The following is a 22,596-nucleotide window of genomic DNA, read 5'->3' as shown; positions in this document are numbered from 1 at the left end:
GAGGACACGGGGACAGTGCCACGGGGCTGTGTCCCCTAAGGAGGTGTCCAAGCCATGGGGCATGACATGGGGACAGTGCCATGGGGCTGTGTTCTCTCCTGAGGAGGACACGGGGACACTGCCATGGGGCTGTGTCATTCAGAGCTGCCCAAGCCATGTGGCTCTGTCCTCACGGCGGGGACACGGGCTGTGTCCTCTTCTCGGGCACGGCACCCTCCCCGCCATCTCCCTCCGGCTCCCGCGGCCCCGGGGCCGCCCGGCTCCGTCCGTCCGTCCGTCCGTCCGTCCGTCCGTCCGTCCGTCCCTGCCGGCGCGGCCCGGCCCCGCTCCCGGCCTACATCTCCCGTGGTTCCCGGCGCGGCCCGCGCCCCTCCCGCACTACATGTCCCGTGGCGCCGCGCGCGGCGGAGCGGGGCCGGGCCGAGCAGCCCCGGCGGTGCCGCTGGCGGCCGGGCCGGGCGGGGCCGCGCAGGTGGAGCGGCCGCACATCCATGGAGCGGCCGAAGATGGCGGAGCTGGAGAGCCTGGAGACGGCGGCGGAGCACGAGCGGATCCTGCGCGAGATCGAGAGCACCGACACGGCCTGCATCGGCCCCACGCTCAGGTGCGGCGGGCGCGCTGCGCCTCACGGCGGAGCCCGGCGGGGCGCGGGGGTGCTGCCGGCGTCTCCGCGGGCACGGCGCTCGTGCCCTTTGCCAGCCGGTGCCACCGTGCCGCTCGGGGCCCCCCGGGCTGCTGGGGCTCCTTTGTTCTCGGCAGCGGCTGGCCCCGGTGCCCGGCGGGGCTCGCCCTTCCCCGCCGTTCTCGGGGGGTTCGCTCTGGGAGCTCAGCTCTGGCCCCGGTGCGGTGTTCGCGTTAACCTGCGTGTGGCGGGGAGCCGCCCGATTTCCCCCAAAACGTGGTTGTTTTGGGTCACTTCTCCCCATCCGTGCGCTGTCGTGTCCCGCTGTGCCGGGTCAGCATCGCTGCGCTGGGATGATTTACCCCTCTTTGTAATTCAGCGTCCCTCCCCGCCCCGGGAGTGCCGCAGAAGTTCTGCCCGGACTCGGTGCCCGCCTCGGGCGCGCTGTGTGCGATGCCCGCTGCCTTCGGGCTGCTCCCGGTGCTCGGGGGCACTTCCAGCTCCTCCCGACCGGCAGCGCCGCGGAAATCTGCGGAACGCTGGGGTCAGAATGCCAGCAGGATGCTGCGTTATCTGCGAGCTCGCCTCGCCCCGGGCTCGGTGCCTGCCCAGGGGACTTGGGGTTCCAGCTGCTCCGCGTCAGCCCCAGCTGCGGAGGGCTGGAGGCGTTTCTGTGCCTCCGATTTCCCACTTGGAGCAGCCTGGAGCAGCTCCCGGGGCGTCTTTCCAAAGGCTCGGAGCTCTGGGACTTGCAGAGATGCTGCGGCGCTGGCACGGAGCTGGGCAGGGAAAGTTTGGGGTTTGTGGAGCCAGCAGAGCTCTGGGTTCGTTCCAGCATTGCCATTCCCTCGTTCCAGCACTGCCCATTCCAGCATTGCCATTCCCTAGTTCCAGCACTGCCCATTCCCTCATTCCGGTATTGTCCATTCCCTCATTGCCCATTCCAGCATTGCCATTCCCTCGTTCCAGCACTGCCCATTCCCTCGTTCCAGCACTGCCCATTCCAGCATTGCCATTCCCTAGTTCCAGCACTGCCCATTCCCTCGTTCCGGTATTGTCCATTCCCTCATTGCCCATTCCAGCATTGTCCATTCCAGCACTGCCCATTCCCTGGTTCCAGCTTTGCCCATTCCCTCATTCCAGCATTGCCCATTCCCTCATTTTCCCTCATCCCCTCATTGCCCATCCCCTCATTGCCCATTCCCTCATTTTCCCTCGTTCCAGCAGTGCCCATTCCCTCATTCCAGCATTCCCCATTCCCTCATTTTCCCTGGTTCCAGCATTCCCTGATTCCAGCATTGCCCATTCCCTGATTCCAGCTTTGCCCATTCCCTAGTTCCAGCATTGTCAATTCCTGGTTCCAGCATTGCCCATTCCAGCACTGTCCATTCCCTCATTTTCCCTCATTCCAGCACTGCCCATTCCCTCATTTTCCCTTATTCCAGCATTGCCCATTCCCTGGTTCCAGCACTGCCCATTCCCTCCTTTATTTGGAATTCTGGCACTTTTCTTCCTGGAGTTCTCCCGTGAAGCTCCTCAAGGTAACCCGAGCAGTGGGAATGGGATTTATTATTCTGCCAGAACTGGTTTGGATGGGTGGGAGCTGCCACGCTGAGGAGTGTGGGTGGTTTTTTTCCATTTCAGAGGACAAAAAGTGCAGCTGATCTCGTTTCTTGGTATTAAAGTCAGCTTGGGAGTTGGGTTTGATGTGGAGCTTTGCATTCCCACAGGAGAAACACCCGGAGCGTCCGGGCTGGGAGAGGCTGGGGTTTATTAATTACAATTAATGATCAGCAAGGATGGCAGAGTTAAACTGGCCCGGCTCAGGGTAAACACCAGACAGGAAGAGAGGATGGTGGAAACTTTTATTTGTTTAATAAAGGTGACTCATTTCTTGTGGGCATCATGGAATAACTGTGTGTCCAGGAGGCAGGCTGGCTTCCCTTCTGGAACAGCATTCCCAGAGCTCAGCTCCGGGCCAGGCTGGGCTGCTGGGCTTGGCTCTGCAGAGCTGGGCTTTTATTGGTGCAGAGCTGGGCTTTTATTGGTGCAGAGCTGGGCTTTTATTGGTGCAAAACTGGGCTTTTATTGGTGCAAAACTGGGCTTTTATTGGTGCAGAACTGGGCTTTTATTGGTGCAGAGCTGGGATTTTATTGGTGCAAAACTGGGATTTTATTGGTGCAAAACTGGGCTTTTATTGGTGCAGAGCTGGGATTTTATTGGTGCAGAGCTGGGCTTTTATTGGTGCACAGCTGGGATTTTATTGGTGCGGAGCTGGGCTTTTATTGGTGCAGAACTGGGATTTTATTGGTGCAGAACTGGGCTTTTATTGGTGCAGAACTGGGCTTTTATTGGTGCGGAGCTGGGCTTTTATTGGTGCAGAACTGGGCTTTTATTGGTGCAGAACTGGGCTTTTATTGGTGCGGAGCTGGGCTTTTATTGGTGCAGAACTGGGCTTTTATTGGTGCAAAACTGGGCTTTTATTGGTGCGGAGCTGGGCTTTTATTAGTGCGGAACTGGGATTTTATTGGTGCAGAGCTGGGCTTTTATTGGTGCGGAACTGGGATTTTATTGGTGCGGAACTGGGCTTTTATTGGTGTGGAGCTGGGCTTTAATTGGTGCGGAGCTGGGCTTTAATTGGTGCGGAGCTGGGCTTTTATTGGTGCGGAACTGGGATTTTATCACTTCTTTGGTTTGCAGAACTGGACTTATATTGCTGCAGAACTGGGATTTTATTGGTGCAGAATTGGGATTTTTATCAATTCCTTTGGTTTACAGAATTGGATTTTTATTGGTTCTTTTAGGTTTCCAGAACTGGGCTTTTATTGGTGCAGAATTGAGATTTTATTGGTGCAGAATTGAGATTTTATTGATGCAGAATTGGGTTTTTATTTGTTCCTTTGGTTTGTAGAATTGGGCTTTTATGGATGCAGAATTGGGATTTTATGAGTTCCTTTGGTTTGCAGAATTGGGCTTTTATTGGTGCAGAATTGGGCTTTTATTGGTTTTGGGTTTGGTTTTTTTTTTTTTTTTTGTTTGCAGAATTGGGTTTTTATTGGTTCCTTTGGTTTTCCAGAATTGGGCTTTTATCAATCCTGTTGGTTGGCAGAATGGGGTTTTTACAGGTTCCTTTGCACAGTTGGGTTTTTATGAGTTCCTGACCCCTTTGGTGTGCAGAGTTGGTGTTTTATAGGTGCAGAATTGGGCTTTCGTGAATTCCTGACCCTCTTGATTTGCAAAGTTGTGCTTTTTTTTTGGTGCAGAATTGGATTTTTATCCGTTCCTGATCCCTTTGGTTTGCAGAATTAGACTTTGAATGGTGCAGAATTGGGCTTTTATCACTTCCTGACCCCCTTGGTGTGCAGAATTGGCATTTTATTGGGATTTTTTGGTTTCCAGAATTGGGCTTTTATTGGTTCCTTTGCTTTGCAGAATTGGGCTTTTATCAATTCCTGATCCCCCTCTTTTGCAGAGTTGGGCTTTTATTGGTTCCTTTGATTGCAGATTTGGCATTTTATTGGTGCACAATTGGGTTTTTACGAGTTCCTGTCCCCTTTGGTGTGCAGAATTGGCATTTTCTAGGTGCACAATTGGGTTTTTATTGGTTCCTGACCCCCTTGGTTTGCAGAATTGTGCTTTTTTTGGTGCACAATTGGGTTTTTACGAGTTCCTGTCCCCTTTGGTGTGCAGAATTGGCATTTTATTGTTGCAGAATTGGGTTTTTATTGGTTCCCGACCCTCTTGGTGTGTAGAATTGGCATTTTCTAGGTGCAGAATTTGGTTTTTATGAGTTCCTGACCCCTTTGGTGTGCACAAGTAGCATTTTATTGCTGCAGAATTGGGTTTTTATGAGTTCCTGTCCCCATTGGTGTGCAGAATTGGCATTTTCTAGGTGCAGAATTGGGTTTTTATGAGTTCCTGACCCCCTTCATATGCAGAATTGGCATTTTAATGTTGCAGAATTGGGTTTTTATTGGTTCCTGACCCCCTTGGTTTGCAGAATTGTGCTTTTTTTGGTGCACAGTTGGGTTTTTACGAGTTCCTGTCCCCTTTGGTAGGACAGTTTGGTGCAGTATTGGCATTTTATTGTTGCAGAATTGGGCTTTTAATGGTTCCCGACCCTCTTGGTGTGCAGAATTGGCATTTTCTAGCTTTAGAATTGAGTTTTTATGAGTTCCTGACCCCTTTGGTGTGCAGAGTTGGGTTTTTATTGATTCCTGTCCCCATTGGTGTGCAGAATTGGCATTTTCTAGGTGCAGAATTGGGTTTTTATCTGTTCCTGTCCCCCCTGGGGACATTGCCAGGGCTGGATGGGAGCTGAGGGTCCAGCCCCTGATCTGGGGGGGTGGCTTGGGTCCCTGCCAGCGGGGTGGCACATGCCAGGGGCACAGGCTGCTGCCAGGAGGGGACTCCTTGGGGTCCCTGCCAGCCCTGCTGCTGGGGGGGGAGCAGCCCGGCCCTCCTGGGGATGGGAATTGGGGACCTGCTGGGGGGCACTGGGGACCCCAGTGGGGGAATGGGACCTGCTGGGGGGCACTGGGAGCCCTCTGGGGGAATTGGGGACCCCAGTGGGGCACTGGGACCCCTCTGGGGGGCACTGGGACCTTGCTGGGGTAATAGGGACCCTGCTGGGGGGCACTGGGGACCCACTGGGGGAATTGGGGACCCCACTGGAGCACTGGGGACCCTGCTGGGGGGATTTGGGATCCTAATGGAGCACTGGGGACCCCTGATGGGGCACTGGGACCCCTCTGGGGGGCACGTGGGGACCCACTGGACACTGGGATTTTGCTGGGGGGGCACTGGGGACACTGCTGGGGGCACTGGGACCCCAGTGAGGCACTGGGGAGACCCTACTGGGGGAATTGGGGATCCTAATGGAGCACTGGGACCCCTGTGGGGGCACTGGGACCCCGTGCCAGGCTGTGGCATTTGCAGGCACGGAGCTCGGGGTGCCTTCCCTGCCCTTCAGCCTCCCCTAATTACCCCAGTGCTGCTAATTGCGTCTCTCTCTGCCCTCTCTGCTCACACCTGCATTTCCAGAGGCATTTTGGGTCGTCTCTTTGGCTTTGGAACATCCCCCTAATTCTGCAGGGGCAGAAAACCTTTCAGGGCAAGAGAAACTGATACTTGAGAGCAGCCCTTGGCTGACTGTGGTACCCGAGTGCTCTCAGCTTTATTGTGTTTAATTGAAGTCTGATGCTCCTTCTGTCCCCTCGAGCTGGCTTTTGTATTTAGAGATATATTTATATATATAAAAATACATATTATATTGATAGGAAAAGTATATATTATATATAAATATATACTTTTTGTATATATTTGTATATAAAAATAGATATATTTTTATATATCTTTATATATATTGATATATTTAAAATTACTTTAGTATTATATATTACAGAAAAATGTTTTAAATAAAAATGTTTGAAGACCTTCTAGGGGAAGAAAAACTCTCTAACTTGAAACCAGCCCTTGGCTGACTGTGGTACCCGAGTGCTCTCATTTTTATGGTGTTTAATTAAAGTTTGATGCTCCTTCTGTCCCCTTGAGCTGGGTTTTGTATTTAGAGATACTAAAAAAAATATATATTTATATGTAAGATAATATAATTTATATAGTTATATATAAATATATATTTTATATAGTTTAATAAAAAATACATATTTATCTATATTGATACATAAAAATATTTTTAGTATTATATGTTACCAAAAAATGTTTGTAATAAGAATGTTTGAAGACCTTTTAGGAGGAGAGAAACTGTAACTTAAAACCAGCCCTTGGCTGACTGTGGTACCCGAGTGCTCTCAGCTTTATTGTGTTTAATTGAAGTCTGATGCTCCTTCTGTCCCCTCGAGCTGGCTTTTGTATTTAGAGATATTTAAACAAAATTATATGCAAGATTATATTATTTGTATACTTATATAAAAAAATATATATTTAATATAAAATATATATATTTTTGTATATTGATATGTAAAATATTTTTAGTATTATGTATTACAAAAAATTTTTGTTATAAAAGTGTTAGAAAGGCTTTTAGAGGAAGTAAAACTGTTTCTAACTTAAAACCAGCTCTTGGCTGACTGTGATCCCCAAGTGCTCTCATTTTTGTGTTCAATTAAAGTTTGATGCTCCTTCTGTCCCCTTGAGCTGGGTTTTGTATTTAGATATATATATATATACATACAAATATATAAAATATGTATTGATATTAAAAAGTGTGTATTATATATATATAAAAATATATATTTTTTGTATTTGTATATATTTATATATAAATAGATATATTTTTATATATCTTAATATATATAGGTATATTTAAAATTATTTTTAGTATTATATATTACAAAAAATGTTTTTAATAAAAATGTTTGAAAACCTTTTAGGGGAAGAGAAACTTTCTAACTTAAAACCAGCTCTTGGCTTACTATGATACCCAAGTGCTTTCATTTTTATTGTGTTTAATTGAAGTTTGTTGCTCTTTCTATCCCCTTAAACTGGGTTTTGTATTTAGAGATATATTTAAAGATATATATTTTTATATATTGATATCTATTTATATATTATTGTATATACTGATATATATTAATATATATTGATATTTAATTTTTTTTGGGTGTAATATATAAGAAAAAATGTTTATAATAAAAATGTTTGAAGGCCTTTTAGGGGAGAACCAGCTCTTGGCTGTGACACCCAAGTGCTCTCATTTCTATTATATTTAATTGAAATTTGTTGCTCTTCCTGTCCCCTTGAGCTGAGCTTTGCATTTATTTTTGTATTCTACATTACAAAAAACCGTTTATATTATTTTTAATCAGTGCTGGCCTGTGGCATTGCAGCTCAGGTCACTGGGTGAGATGGGTGACAGTGGGGTTTCCTTATGGCACCCCGTAAAATTGGGTGAAACCTCACCCATTTCCCTGGAACGTCAGGGCTGGCCCTGTCATATCTGAATTTAAAGCAATTTAAAAGCAGTTTAAACAATTTAAAAGCAGTTTATGTAATTTAAAAGCATTTTAAATCATTTAAAGCAGTTTTTATTTGCCCCCTGGGGACGTTCTGCTGTCCTTCCTCCCCTGTGCTCCTCTGCAGTGTCCTTCTGCACCTGGTGTCACCTCCTGGCTCAGCCTGAGCCTGGCTTAAATCCCCTTTTAATCCTCTCTGCCTCAGCAGCTCGAGCTGTGACAGCCCTGGGAACCTGAGGCAGGATTTTGAGCAGCCCTGGGAACCTGGTGCAGGATTTTTGAGCAGCCCTGGGAACTCGATGCAGGATTTTGAGCAGCCCTGGGAACTCGGTGCAGGATTTTGAGCAGCCCTGGGAAGTTGATGCAGGATTTTGAGCAGCCCTGGGAACCTGAGGCAGGATTTTGAGCAGCCCTGGGAACTCGGTGCAGGATTTTTGAGCAGCCTTTGGTAAATTCCAGGGGTTTTTAACCAGTGTTGGATGGGTTAAGGCAGCCCTGGGGGGGCACACATCTGTGCTCCCCATGGTTTTGTGTCTTCTCCCTGCTTTTCCAGCAGGAATTGCCTCAGTTGCAGCAGGAATTGCCTCAGTTGCAGCAGGAATTGCTCCTTTCAGTGATTTCATTGCCCTGGCAGCTCAGGTGTGGCTCCTGTCCCTGCACCTTGGCCTTCCCCTGCACTGCCAGCTGCTGCGAGGGCCCAGGATTTATTTCCAGCTGATCCTTGTAATTCCCTGCCTGATTCCCTGCCTCTTTTGTCCACTTCCAACAATTTCCAGGTGATTCTTGTAATCCTCTGCCTGATTCTGTGACTTTTTTTGTCCTCTGGCAACGATTTCCAGGTGATTTTTGTAATCCTCTGCCTGATTCTGTGACTTTTGTGTCCCCTGGGAACAATTTCCAGGCGATTCTTGTAATTCCCTGCCTTTTTTGTCCTCTGGCAATGATTTCCAGATGATTCTTTTTATTCCCTGCCTGATTCCCTGGCTCTTATTGTCCTATGGCAATGATTTCCAAGTGATTCTTGTAATTCCCTGCCTGATTCCTTGACTTTCGTGTCCCCTGGAAACAATTTCAAAGTGATTCTTGTTATTCCCTGCCTTTTTTTTGTCCCCTTTAAACGATTTCCAGGTGATTCCTGTAATTCCCTGCCTGATTCCATGACTTTTGTGTCCCCTGGCAATGATTTCCAGGTGATTCTTTTTATTCTCTGCCTTTTTTTTGTCCTCTTTAAACGATTTCCAGGTGATTCCTGTAATTCCCTGCCTGATTCTGTGCCTTTTGTGTCCACTGGCAATGATTTCCAGGTGATTCTTCGTATTCCCTGCCTGATTCCATGACTTTTGTGTCCCCTGGAAACAATTTCCAAGTCATTCTTCTTACTCCCTGCCTTTTTTTTGTCTCCTGGCAATGATTTCCAGGTGATTCCTGTAATTCCCTGCCATTCCCTGGTTCCTGTGTCCTGTGCAAACAGCTCCTCCCGGGTTTTGCTCCCTCCCGGGTGCGTGTTTGCTTTCCAGGCTGTTCCTTGGGCTTGTTCCTGATAAAGCTCCAGCTTTATCAGTCCTGTTTGGTGCTTCCCAGCGCCCTGCAGGAAATCCCGGAATGGGAATGGGTCAGCCAGGCTGGGGTTTAGCCAGAATCATGGAGATGTGGAATTCTGAGGTAGGAATTGGGTTTGCAGGGATCAGAGCAGCTCCTGAGTGGATTAAGCAGGGCTGGAATTGAGCTGAGCTCCCCAATTCCTGCTCAGCTCCTGGCCTTGGTGTTTTCCATGAGCCATTCCCTGCTTGGCACCTCCTGTGCCCAGCTGAGGCAGAGGAGCTCCAGGTCCTCATTCCTTGGGGTTTTTTTTAGGATTATGGGTCTTGTGTCTGGGATGTTTGACAGATCAGGGAATCCTGGAATGGTTTGGGTGGGAAGGGAGCTTAAAGATGATCCTGTTCCTCCACCTCCCACTGTCCCAGGGTGCTCCAGCCTGGCCTTGGGCACTGCCAGGGATCCAGGGGCAGCCCCAGCAAATCTGGGAATTCCAGCCCAGCCAGTTCTTGGCTCCTGAGCTGGGGCTGATGCTGACAGGGAATGTTCTCTGGGTTATTTTCTCCTGAATTTTCCAATGGAGCTGAGGTGGAATTCTGACAGTCCTGTTCCTGTGGCATCCAGGATTCTGGAGCTGAGCTTGGAAAACTGAGCACACAAACTCAGGGGTGGAGCCCAGCAAGTCCTGGGATTCTTCCTTATCCCCTCTGAGCTCCCAGCATCTCCTGAGCTGGAAGTTGTTTTTTACAACTTTCTAAAAATCTTCTGACCTTTACCATTTCCCACAGCTGTGCCCTTGGTACAAGGATGGAAAAATGACCCAAAAAGCTGGAGGAGGTTTGGCTGTGGAATATTCTGGATTTCCAGCCCAGGCAGGAGCTGGCACAGAGGAATTTGGTGGGGCCAGAGCCAGGACTGAGTTTTGGTGGATTTGGAAGTTCAGGAGGTTTGGGCAGACACAAACCTGCCTCATTCCTGCTCGTGGGGAGGGATTGTTGTCCTCTCCCACCTCCTGGGAGTTACTTCCAGCTGGATCTGCTCCCTCCACCTCATGCTGGGCTCGTTTGTGGCTTCCCAGTGTCTGGACTGGCACTGGGCTTTGGGGCTCTGGCTTCCAGCTGTGCTCTCTCATCCTGAGCTGGGCTCTGGCCCTTCCCTGCCCTCCCTGAGCCTCTGGAATTCTGCTGCCCATGGAGGAGCAGGGGGAGCATCCCTGGGGCTGCAGCAGGGGTGGCCAGGCTGTCCCATTTGGGAATTCTGGTTTCTTTGGATGAACAGGAGCATCCCTGGAGCTGCAGGGATGGAGCAGGGGTGGCCAGGCTGTCGCATCTGGAACTCTGGTACCCGTGGAGGAGCAGGGAGAGCAGGAGCATCCCTGGAGCAGGGGTGGGCAGGCTGTCCCATCTGGAACTCTGGTACCCGTGGAGGAGCAGGGAGAGCAGGAGCATCCCTGGAGCAGGGGTGGGCAGGCTGTCCCATCTGGAACTCTGGTACCCATGGAGGAGCAGGAGCATCCCTTGGGCTGGGGGATGGAGCAGGGGTGGGCAGGCTGTCCCAGTCTGGAATTTTGGTTCCCTGGATAAGCAGGGAGAGCACAAAGCAGGAGCATCCCTGCAGCAGGGGTGGCCAGGCTGTCCCAGTCTGGAATTCTGGTGCCCCTGGATGAGCAGGGAGAGCATTCCTGGAGCTGGGGGATGGAGCAGGGGTGGGCAGTCTGTCCCAGCCTGGGAATTCTACTTCCCCTGGATCAAAGAGGGAGAGCATAGAGCAGGAGCATCCTGGGGGATGGAGCAGGAGTGGCCAGGCTGTCCCAATCTGGAATTCTGCTGCCCATGGAGGAGCAGGGAGAGCATTCCTGGAGCAGGGGTGGCCAGGCTGTCCCAGTCTGGAATTCTGGTTCCCCTGGATGAGCAAGAAGAGCAAAAGCATCCCTGGAGCTGCTGGGCTGGAGCAGGGGTGGGCAGACTGTCCCATCTGGGAATTCTGGTTCCCCTGGATGAGCAGGGAGAGCAGGGGTGGCCAGGCTGTCCCATCTGGGAATTCTGGTGCCCCGGGATGAGCAGGGAGAGCATTCCTGGAGCAGGGGTGGCCAGGCTGTCCCTTCTGGGAATTCTGGTGCCCCGGGATGAGCAGGGAGAGCATTCCTGGAGCAGGGGTGGCCAGGCTGTCCCATCTGGGAATTCTGGTGCCCCGGGATGAGCAGAGAAAGCATTCCTGGAGCAGGGGTGGCCAGGCTGTCCCAGCCTGTCCTGGGGTGACACAGGGACACTGCTCTGTGGTGCAGATGTGGAGAGGAGGAAGCCCAGCCCGAGGATGAAAACTTCCCTGGGTTTATCCCGGAGTGGTGAGGGAATTTCTGCTCCCTGCTGGGACAGCCCTGCTGGGACAGAGGGAGGAGAGCCTGGACCAGCTTTGGCATGGAGGAGATTTTCCTTTCCTCACTCAGAAGTGTCTCCTGATGGTCCCATCATGAGGGAAATCATCTAAAAATCACCCCCAGCATCTGTAAACCCCCCTGGGGCTGCACACTGAATGCTCCAGCCTTTGCCTGGGCTCCATGAATCCCATCCCCACCAGCCCCATCCCTTTTCCAGGCAGTAAATTCATGGAATATCAGCTCCCAGCAGAGGAGGAGCAGAGAGGCTGTCTAGACACGGAGCGCTGGCCACAGGGCTCGCTCAGGAAGCCGCAGCAACAACTGTAAATTGTCTGCTCATAAAAACCTCCCAGGAGCTTTTGAAGGAGCTTTCAGCCCGTTTTCCTGCCACCCACACAGGGAATCTGCAAAAAAAGAAAAAAAAAATCCCAAAATTCTGATTTTCCCTCCTGAAAAGCAGCCTTGGTGTGTCCAGAATTGGATTTTAAAGGACAGTTCCTGGCAGTGCTGCTGGGATTGTGGTGTTGTTCCCTTCTCAGGCTGGTGCTGTGCAGATCCCAAGTTTTTTGGTGGAGAGGAAAAATATCAGGAATTTCTCCTGGGAATTCATCAGTGTTTATGATCTGGACTGGTCTGGCTCAATGTGTGGAGCACAGTTATCTCTGCCTGAAGGAATATCCTGAAAAATCCCAGGTTTTATGGATAATTTCTCCTTACTAGTGCTGAGGTTCTGTACACAGCTCTGAGATTCCTGTAATTCCCAGACTTCCCTTTTCTCTCAGCCCTGCTGCAATTCCTCAAAACAAGGAAACTTCAATATCAGGAGTTTCTCCTGGGAAATAATTGGCATTTAGGATTGAGACAAGTGTGGCTCAATGTGTTATCTCTGCCCGAAGGAATATCCTGAAAAATTCCAGATTTTATGGGTAATTTCTCCTCACTTGAGGTTCTGTACACAGTTCAGAGCTGTGAATCCATGTAATTCCCAGATTTCCCTTTTCTCCCAGCCCTGCTGCAATTCCTGAATGAATAGAATGAGTTTTTTTTCCTGGGAAATAATTGGCATTTAGGATCTGGACTGGTCTGGCTTAATTTGTTGGCTCTGCCTGAAGGAATATCCTGAAAAATCCCAGGTTTTATGGATAATTTCTCCTTACTGGTGCTGAGGTTCTCCAGGCAGCTCAGAGCTGGTGAATCCCTGTAATTCCCAGATTTCCCTTTTCTCCCAGCCCTGCTGCAATTCCTGAAAAAAAAAAAAAACAACAACAACAAAAAAAAAAAAAAAAAAAAAAAAAAAAACAAAAAAAAACCAAAAACCACCAAACAAAAAAACATACAAAAAAGACCACCAAACCCCAAAAAATCAGGAGTTTTTCCTGGGAAATAATTGGCATTTATGATCCAGGCAGGTGTGGCTCAGTGGTGGGTTCTAGTTGAGGGTTCTACTGAGGTTCTTTGAGGTTCTCTGAGGGTTCTGGTTGAGGGTCCTGCTGAGGGTTCTTTGAGGCTCTCTGAGGGTTCTTTGAAGGTTCTGCTGAGGGTTCTGTGAAGATTCTTTGAGGCTCTCTGAGGGTTCTTGTTGAGGGTTTCTGTTGAGGGTTCTTTGAAGCTCTGAGGGTTTCTGCTGAGGGTTCTTTGAGGCTCTCTGAGGGTTCTGGTTGAGGGTTCTGCTGAGGGTTTGAGGGTTTCTGCTGAGGGTTCTGGTTGAGGGTTCTGCTGAGGGTTCTGGTTGAGGGTTCTGCTGAGGGTTCTGGTTGAGGTTCTGCTTGAGGGTTCTGCTTGAGGGTTCTTTAAGGCTCTCTGAGTGTTCTTTGAGGGTTCTGCTGAGGGTTCTTTGAATCTCTTTGAGGGTTCTGTGAAGGTTCTTTGAGGCTCTCTGAGGGTTTCTGGTTGAGGGCTCTGCTGAGGGTTCTTTGAGGTTCTTTGAGGGTTCTGGTTCAGGGTTCTGCTGAGGGTTCTTTGAGGTTCTGGTTGAGGGTTCTGTGAAGGTTCTTTGAGGCTCTCGGAGGGTTCTTTGAAGCTCTCTCAGGGTTCTTGTTGAGGGTTCTGCTGAGGTTCTTTGAGGCTCTCTGAGGGTTACTGCTGAGGGTTCTTTGAAGCTCTCTGAGGGGTTCTGGTTGAGGGTTCTGCTGAGGGTTCTTTGAGGCTCTCTGAGGGTTCTGCTGAGAGTTCTGGGAGCTCTGTGGGTGTCTAAAACTCAGCCTCCAGGGCTCCAGCAGGGAAGTGGGACCTTGGCTGCTGATCCCAGCTCAGCAGAGCCTGGGGTGTTGCCATGCCCCCAGCCCATCCCCTCTGCCTCTCTGACCAAGTGATTTGGGGGATTTTTGTCCTTCTGTCCCAGAAATGGCCCAAACTGGCGGCTCAGGCCGGGCTGTGGAATTTGTGTCCCAAAGGAGAGCAGAAGATCTTTGGGGAGGAGGCTGGGATTGCTCCATCTGAGCAGGCAGGCCAGGCCCACCATCCATCTCCAGCTGGGGACAGCGGGGACAAAAGCTGGCCTGCAGTCCCTTGCAGGGCTTGGGGAGAGGTGGAGAAAGTGCTTCCCAAGGGAGGAAAAATCCCAGGAATGCTTTCCTGGGTTCTCCTGCCTCAGGGTGGAGGAGTGGGGCTGCTCCAGGGTCACTCAGCAAACCCAGCCAGGGCCCCCAGGGATCTCCAGGCTGGGTCTGGGCTCGGTTTGTGCTGGAGGTTCTCCAGTCTGGAGCTTCCCAAGGGTCCTTCCCGGCTCCCTGGAACCCTTTCACTCGGGGTGGTGAGTTCTGGGGTGCCTGGAGGGTTGGGTTGTGGTGCCTTTGGCTCCTAGGAGCAGCTCTAGGCTGTCCCACAGGGTCAGGAGCAGGTTTAGGGTGTCCCACAGGGTCAGGAGCAGCTCTAGGCTGTCACACAGGATCACAGGAGCAGGTCTAGGGTTAGGAGAGGACCAGTAGCAGGTCTAGGCTGTCACAGAGGATTAGGACCAGGTTTAGGGTGTCCCACAGGGTCAGGACCAGGTTTAGGCTGTCCCACAGGACCAGGACCAGGTTTAGGGTGTCCCACAGGGTCAGGACCAGGTCTAGGCTGTCCCAGAGGGTCAGGAGCAGGTTTAGGCTGTCCCACAGGGTCAGGACCAGGTTTAGGGTGTCCCACAGGGTCAGGACCAGGTTTAGGGTGTCCCACAGGGTCCAGAACCAGGTTTAGGGTGTCCCACAGGGTCCAGGACCAGGTTTAGGGTGTCCCACAGGGTCCAGGACCAGGTTTAGGGTGTCCCACAGGGTCAGGACCAGGTCTAGGCTATCCCAGAGGATTCTGTGGAATTTCATCTTGCTCATATTTGATTTTTTGCCTCCCAAGGCTCAGGTTTTTAGTGAATTCCCATTTTTGTGCTGGCGGACCCCTTGGGTGGCTCCTTGTCCTTGGTGCTGCTCTCGCTGCCTCTCCCCTCTCAGCTCTCACCTTCCAGGGAAGGTTCTGGAAGGGCCAGAGGGGTGGGATGCAGATTTCCCTGGGCAGGGGCACAGGGCCCTTTTCTGCTCTGCTTTCCCTTTTCCTGCAGGCTGAACTGAGCTGGAACCCCAGCACTGCTGTGCCCCTCCCCAGGGCTGCTTCCCTCGGTGCTGGGGGCTTTAAAGGGTTTTTAAAAAGGTTTTTTTTTAAAGGGTTTGTCCCCTCTGAGTGTCCCTCTTGTCCCTTTGTCCCTTTGTCACCTGATCCTCCCTCAGTGCTGCCAGCTCCTCTGCAGCTCTTTGGCTCTGGAGCCGATCCAAGGGTTCTGTGTCCTCTGCAAAGTGTCAGCTCCATGGTCCTCCCCTCTGGAAAACCACTGGGGAGCTCTGCTTTGGAGGAGCAGAGATTTATTAGCACATTTCATGTTGGTTTTTTGGGATTTTCACAATGCTTTCAACATCCGAGTGAATTTGGGTGTCCACATCCCCCTGGTGAACGAGTCTGGCTCCTTCCAAGAGTCCTGCTGAAGGAAATGTGGGAATGCCACCCAGAGAATCTCTTGTCTCCTTTGCTCTATTGTGCTTTTTACATATTTATTAACTATTCCTTAAAAAAAAGGAAAAAAATCCCTATTTCTACTTTGCCCAGTCATGTAGAGGAGTTTAAGGAGAACTCCCACTCCCTTGCTCTGGCAGCTTTCCTGCTCCTGATGTTTGAAGAAGCTCCTCATTATTCAGATATTAGCTAATTAGATCTTCACACGGCTCTGCTTCTGAATAATTTTAATTTTGCACGTGTGCTTAGCTGTAATCCAGCCTCTTGAATTTTCTAGGGTAGGAGTTTTTTTTGTCTTTTTATTCCTTGAAATTCTGTTTAACCCTGGTGAGGGGGTGAATGCTGAAATTCTCTTTTCAGAGTCACCTCAGGCTCTGCTGCCTCCCAGCAGCATTTACTGCTGTGAGCTGCTCCTCTGGAGTTCCCTTTCGGGGTGGGGAGGGTTGGAACCCCACACTGCTGCAATTCCTGGGGTCTGGGTACAGCTTTGTCCCTGCTCCCAGCCGGTCTGGGAGTTTGAACACCTCACAGGGATGGAGGAGCAGCTCTTCCCACGGCGGGCTCTCCTCCGGGAGGAAAATCCTGGGGCAATCCCAGGCCCGGAGCCTGAATCCTGGCATGGCTGCTGCAGGGAGGGTTTGGGATTGGGGCTGGGCAGGGGGAGCTGCTGCAGGAGGAGATGCTGGGAATGCCTTCCCTGGGAGCCCAGAGGGTGCTGGGGACCAGAGGTGGCACCGGGCTGGTCCCTCAGCTGGAGGTGTCCTGCAGCTCAGTCCTGTGCTCATCCCAAATCCAGGGTGCTGTTTGGGGGGCCAGGGTGTCCCTGTGTCCCTCTGGAGTCTCTGCTGGGTGTGTGACACCCCTGGTACCTGGTGACAGCTCTGGGGTGGCAGCAGGGCCAGGGCAGTGCCCTTGTCCCCTGTGCTGGCACTGCCGGGCACCTCCAGTGCTGGGGAAGGGCTGGAGAATCCCTGAGGGAGCTGGGAAGGGGCTGCAGAATCCCTGAGGGAGCTGGGAAGGGGCTGCAGAATCCCTGAGGAGCTGGGAAGGGGCTGCAGAATCCCTGAGGGAGCTGGGAAGGGGCTGCAGAATTCCTGAGGGAGCTGGGAAGGGGCTGCAGAATCCCTGAGGGAGCTGGGAAGGGGCTGAGCCTGGAGCAAAGGAGGCTCAGGGGCCCTTGTGGCTCTGCACAGCTCCTGCCAGGAGGGGACAGCCGGGGGGGTCGGGCTGTGCTCCAGGGAACAGGGACAGGAGCAGAGGGAACGGCCTCAGGGGAGCCTCAGGGTGGGCACTGGGGAATTTCCCCATGGAAAAGGGGGTCAGGCACTGGAAGTGCCCATCCCTGGGGGATTTCAGAGCCCTGTGGCTGTGGCACTTGGGGACAGGGGCAGTGGTGGCTCTAGTGCTGGTGCATTTGGGGTTGGGCTGGGTGACCTCAAAGCTCTTTCCAGCCTGAAGGGTTCTGAGATTCCCGGGAGCTGCTCTCCAAACTTGTGTCCTGCTCTCTGTGGGGCTGAGGGGCACCCAGAAGGGCTCCTTGGGGACTGTGCTGCCACCAGAGCTGTCCCTTGTCACCCTGGCAGGGCAGGAGCTGCTCTGGGCTGGCCCTTCTGCTGGACACTGTTCCCCAGGGCCAGGATTCCTTGGAAAATCAGGATCCAGGCACTCAGGCTGCACAGGATTTCCTGTGGCTGTGCTTTCCAAAAGAACCTCCTTTAATAAATCTTCTGATGCAGCTTTAAAAGATTCGTTTAGACAAAGCTCCTGGGGACAGGGTGGCATTGTTGGAGCTGTCCTGGATTAAGTTTTTTTTTTTTTTTGACTTAGAGATGGGAGAACTGAGAGGTGTTTTAAAAACTTTTATTCTATTTTTAGCTTCATTGGAAGGGTGAGATAATACAGATATATAATACAGTTATGGATAGATAAATATAGATATATATCTATAATTATATATAATTCATAATTATAAATATATAGACAATATATCTAGATTATCTAGATATAGCTAGGATACAATTATATATTGATATATATATAATGTATAGATAATATAGATATTGATCTAGATATATTTAGGTATATAGATAATATATGTAGAGTATCTAGATATAGATTATAATTATCTATATATATAAATATGTAGATAATATAGATATATATTATGTCTAGATATATCTAGATATAATATATATCTATATTATATTATATCTATATATAATATAGATATATAATATAGATAATCTATATATAGATTAAATATCTAGACTATTTATATATAGATTATAATTATCAATATATTGATATATAGAGATAAAATATATATAATTTAGTTATAATTTACAGTATTACTATTAGAAGCTAACTATGTCTTAATTACAATACACTATAAGCATTTCTTGGTTTATCAGCTTCAGCTTTTGCCACACCATACTGCAAATGCTTTAAAGTTAATAATGTAAAATGATTTTTCATGGGTCTTAATGTATTTTTTATAGTTTTATTTCTCTAAACTATCTAGAGTTTTTGTAAGGTCGTCCTTTGAAACTTGTTTTTATTTCTGTTTCTCTCTCAACAATGTCTGTTTTATTCCATGGCATTTCTATCAGCGTTTCTTACCTCAAGGTTTGCATACAGATGCACACTGTGTGAGACTCCTGTCAGGCTTTGAGAGTTTTCCATAAATCCATTTCCCCCAGGCCAGGAGTTGAATTTGTTGGTCCTCGTGGGTTTTTCCCAGCTCTGTGGTTCCTGGTTTGTTGGGAATGCCCAGGCTGTGAGGATGCACGGTGTGCCTGCAGCTGCAACTTCCTCTCTGCTTCCTAATCCATTTTGGTTTGGAAAACCATTCTGGTTAACTATTTCTTGTTACGAGATTTTTAAAGTTAAACTATTTAATTAAGAAATGATACTTAAATTATTTTTACCTTTAAGTCAATAACTAATCACTCAAAGTCTGCAATGCTGACTTTTCTAAGTACAAAATACCATCCAAACCTAGGAGGAAGATAAAGGACTAGTCTCTGTCTTAACTTCTCTTTTGTTTCATATATATCATTATATTTTAAAACTTTCAACTCTGAGTTTTCCACTCTGTGATGTTACACACTTCTAATCAACTGCACACTCGTAATCTCAGTGTTATCAGTTAATTTTGGAAGCCTTTTCCACGGCCTCGGGTCAAATGCAGTGTTCCCTTGGAGTCAGAGTCTGTCAGCACAGGAAATCCCAAATTCTCAGCACAGAAAGTCCCAAATTCTCAATGCAGAAAGTCTCAGATTTTCAGTGCAGAAAGTCTCAAATTCTCAGCACAGCAAGTCCAAAATTCTCAGCATGCAGAACTCCAGCAGGTTCCAGTGATGGGTTCAGCTCTGGTGGCCTGGGGCTGCTTCTGGGACAGAGGGAGCAGCAGGGAGGGAGTCCTCGGGAAGCTGAGGGTGAGGTCCCATTCTTGTTTTTTGGGTGCTTTTGGGATTTTAAAATGCAGGGAGTGAAGGAAAGGTCCAGGTCTGCAGAGGGGATTTTGCTCCTTGAGCTCCCAGATGGGTTTGGGCTGGAAGGGACCTTAAAGAGCTCCAACCTCTGCAGGGCAGGGAATGTCCCACATGTCCCAGGAATCCTGTGGGGCTTTCACTGACCTGCTGCTGCTCTTGGTTTTATTAATTTTTCTTAATTAATTAATGTTATTAATTTTTTTTTCTGCTTCAGCACCCAGCCAGGCCAAGGATGCTGAGGGAGAGGGATGTGGGGTGTGAGGGATGTGGGGTGGGACCAGGGCTCAGCTCTGCCCTTGCTTTGTGTTTCACAAAAAAACCCAAACAAATTCTCCTCCTTAAAATCTGTCAGTGATGGGAAGAGACTTCCCAGGTTTTCCCATAAAAGCTCCACTGAGAAGCCAAGTGTTGGTTTCTCCTTTTTTTTTTCCCCTCATGGCCATTCCAAAGGAATGGAGAGGATAAGGATGAGGAGGGTTTTTCCCTTTTCTGCTGAGTAGTGAAAAGCTCCAAATTAGGAGAAGCTTCTGGAAGTGTGGAGCAGTTCCAGGCAGGATTTTGGGGGATGGACACGGCTGCAGACTTGGCTGTGGTGAATCCCAGGGGAATGTGAGCTGGGGATAAAATCCCCTGGAAGGGTTGAAACAACATTTTCCAGTTGTTGTTGTGCAGGTGTGGGAATGTGCTGCAGGAGGAGGGGCTGGGCATGGAACAGGTCCAGGAGTGGGGATCTGCTGTGGGATTTAGGATGGACCAAAGAGTGCGTAAATGTTGGACTAGGACTGGAGGAACCTTGGGCTTTTCAATCCAGGGGGAATTGTCCTGTGCTCTTGGCTTGGAAACCAGCGTGGTGGGATTTGCTGCAGGAGGGAGGAGCTGCCTTTGGGAGAAATAGAAACTCTGTGCTCAGCTCCTTCAGTGAGGACAGGAAATCCCAGACTGACCCTTGAATCTTCCAGATTTCCCTGCTCATCATCCTTAGGATTGGCTTGGAGGGACCTTGGAGTTCATTTATTCCACCCCATCCATGGCAGGGACACCTCCCACTGTCCCAGGCTGATCCTGCCCGGCCTTGGGCACTGCCAGGGATGCAGGGGCAGCCACAGCTGCTCTGGGAATTCCAGCCCAGCCCCTGCCCACCCTCCCAGCCAGCAATTCCTTGCCAAGATCCCAGCCCAATCTCCCCTTGGCCAGTGGCAGCCATTCCCTGTGTCCTGTCCCTCTGTCCCTTGTCCCCAGTCCCTCTGCAGCTCTCCTGGAGCCCCTTTAGGAGCTCTGAGGATTCCCTGGATTTTTCCCTTCTCCAGGGGAACATTCCCAGCTCTCCCAGAGCAGAGGGGCTCCAGAATCCTGGAATGATTTGGGTTGGGAGGGACCTTAAATCCCATCCCATCCCACCCCATCCGTGGCAGGGACGCCTCCCACTGTCCCAGGCTGCTCCAGCCTGGCCTTGGGCACTGCCAGGGGTCCAGGGGCATTCACAGCAAATCCAGGAATTCCGGCCCAGCCAGGAATTCCCAATTCCCAAGATCCCATCCCTCCCTGCCCTTTGGCAGTGGAGCCATTCCCTGTGTCCTGTCCCTCCAGCCTTGTCCCCAGTTCCTCTTCCTCCCTGTCCCTGCAGTGAAATCCTCTTCAAGCCAAGATTTGGGTTTGAGTTTCCCCCTGACAAACCCAACCCCAAATTCCTGCCCCGTGGATCTCCCGTTTGTCCCTCCCCTGGCAGCAGAGCTCCAAGTGCCCGTTCCCAGCTGGTGCCATCCATGGATGGAGCTGTGCCAGGCCAACCCGCCAGGAATTCCAAAATAGGCTCTGGAGGGGAGCTGGGCATGACACATCCCTGCATTCCGTAACACAGCCAGGGCTGCTTGTGCTTTTATAAAATGCCTTAAATATTATCTTGCAGCTCAAGGGGGGTCAAACCAGCTAAAAATAGTGCTGGTAGGAAAAACCCTGTGGTTGTTTGGGTCTGATGGTTGTAAAATGTTGAATTTTTAGACTTAGCCTTAATTTCCGGATTTTATTTCTTAACCTAAATTTATGGCAGTGTGAATCAAGGACTAAATATTGTCTTCTGGGAAGCAAAACCTAATTTCATTCCTGTTTGAGTCTATTATTATTATCTCCCTAATAATAGAGATCCATGCAAAACAACCTTGAAATGAAATAGTGCTTTGTTATTTTCCTTCAAGTCATCAGTCTGTTGGGGATCCAGGCGAGCTTATGGCTTTTTGCCATCTGATTCCAAGTCATTCCCATAGCTGGGATGTGGGATGCAGCTTTGGTTTTTAGGCTTTCCCTCTCGAATGGATCTTTGTGTCTTTCCCAGGACAAGCTTTAGGGTCCTGCAGGTTAAGAGCAAAATCAGAATTTTTTTTTTCTTTCCCCTTTTTTGGTGCTGATGCTCAGATTTGGGTCTGCTCTAGAAGTTTAATGTGCAGGATGCTCTCCTAAATTGTGCTCCAAACTGGGCTCATTAGGCAGGGCTTTAATTTTGATGGGAAACTCTAAATAAAAATGGGGTTAAAAGGGCAAAATACGAGGGGTGTTGGTGCTTCAGAGCCTGTTTTACACCCTGATCATCCTCAGATTTTAGAGGGAATCACAAAAAATCCTGATTTAATTCTCCCTGGGGCTGAGCTGTGGAGCAGAGGCTGCAGGCAGTGCCCAGGCAGGAAAATCAATGGAAGCTGGGAATAAAAGCAGGAAATGCAAGTGGAGATCCAGCCTGGCCTGAGCCTGCTGTGGAAAATAACCCAGAGGGGCTGGCAGGGCACGCAGGAATCAGAGCTGGGAGAGAAACGTCCCAGGCCAGGAGTCCTGGGAAGGCTCCAGGCAGAGCTCAGAGCCCCGGGCAGGGCCTGCAGGGGCTCCAGGAGAGCTGGGAATGTTCCCTGGAGAAGGGAAATATCCAGAGAATCCTCAGAGTCCCTGCAGGGGCTCCAGGAGAGCTGCAGAGGGACTGGGGACAAGGGACAGAGGGACAGGACCCAGGGAATGGCTGCCACTGGCCAAGGGGAGATTGGGCTGGGATCTTGGCAAGGAATTGCTGGCTGGGAGGGTGGGCAGGGGCTGGGCTGGAATTCCCAGAGAATCCCTGGATCCCTGGCAGTGCCCAAGGCCAGGCTGGATCCACCTGGGGCAGTGGGAGGTGTCCCTGCCATGGATGGGGACGGGATAGGAATGGGATTTATGGTTCTTCCCAAACCATTCCATGGATTCTCTCAGGTCCTTCTCTCCCCGCTGCCTCTCTCCAGCGGGTTTCTGGCCTTCCAGCCTCTCCTGGTGTTCCCTGGCTCTGGTTATTCCCTGGAATGACTCTCCTGGTCCGTGGCACAGGGACAGCTCCGTGCTGGATTCCTGGGAATCCAGGGAATGATCCCGTTCCCGAGGCTGCCGGAGCTCCAGGGATGTCCAGGGAGGGATTTTCCCTGCAGGGCCAGCTGGATCTGTGATCCTGTGGGTTCCTTCCCCTCAGGACATTCCAGGATTGCTGGGTGGAATTCTTCCCATCATTCCCATGTGGAATATGGAATTCTCATTAGGGCATTCCAGGATTCCCTGTGGAATATGGAATTCTTCTCATCAGGACATGTCAGGATTCCCTGTGGATT

General features: G+C 50.1%; 1 protein-coding gene across 5 annotated transcripts in view; it reads left to right on the top strand.

The window, feature by feature from the left end:
* Positions 1-391: 391 nt before the first annotated feature.
* Positions 392-22,596, top strand: part of EXOC6B (exocyst complex component 6B) — a 296,665-nt gene continuing 274,460 nt past the window's right edge. For 3 of the 5 annotated variants that reach the window (XM_064419174.1, XM_064419173.1, XM_064419172.1), the window contains exon 1: positions 393-604. In XM_064419174.1, coding sequence (XP_064275244.1) covers positions 492-604 — 113 coding nt within the window. In that variant the 5' untranslated portion in view covers positions 393-491. Of the gene's footprint in view, positions 605-22,596 lie in introns of all 5 variants that reach the window. The other 2 variants (XM_064419169.1, XM_064419171.1) reach the window with 1 other exon arrangement.

This window comes from Passer domesticus, chromosome 4 (genome assembly GCF_036417665.1).
Source record: "Passer domesticus isolate bPasDom1 chromosome 4, bPasDom1.hap1, whole genome shotgun sequence".
NCBI lineage: Eukaryota > Metazoa > Chordata > Aves > Passeriformes > Passeridae > Passer > Passer domesticus.
This window is presented reverse-complemented; position numbering and strand designations above follow the sequence as displayed.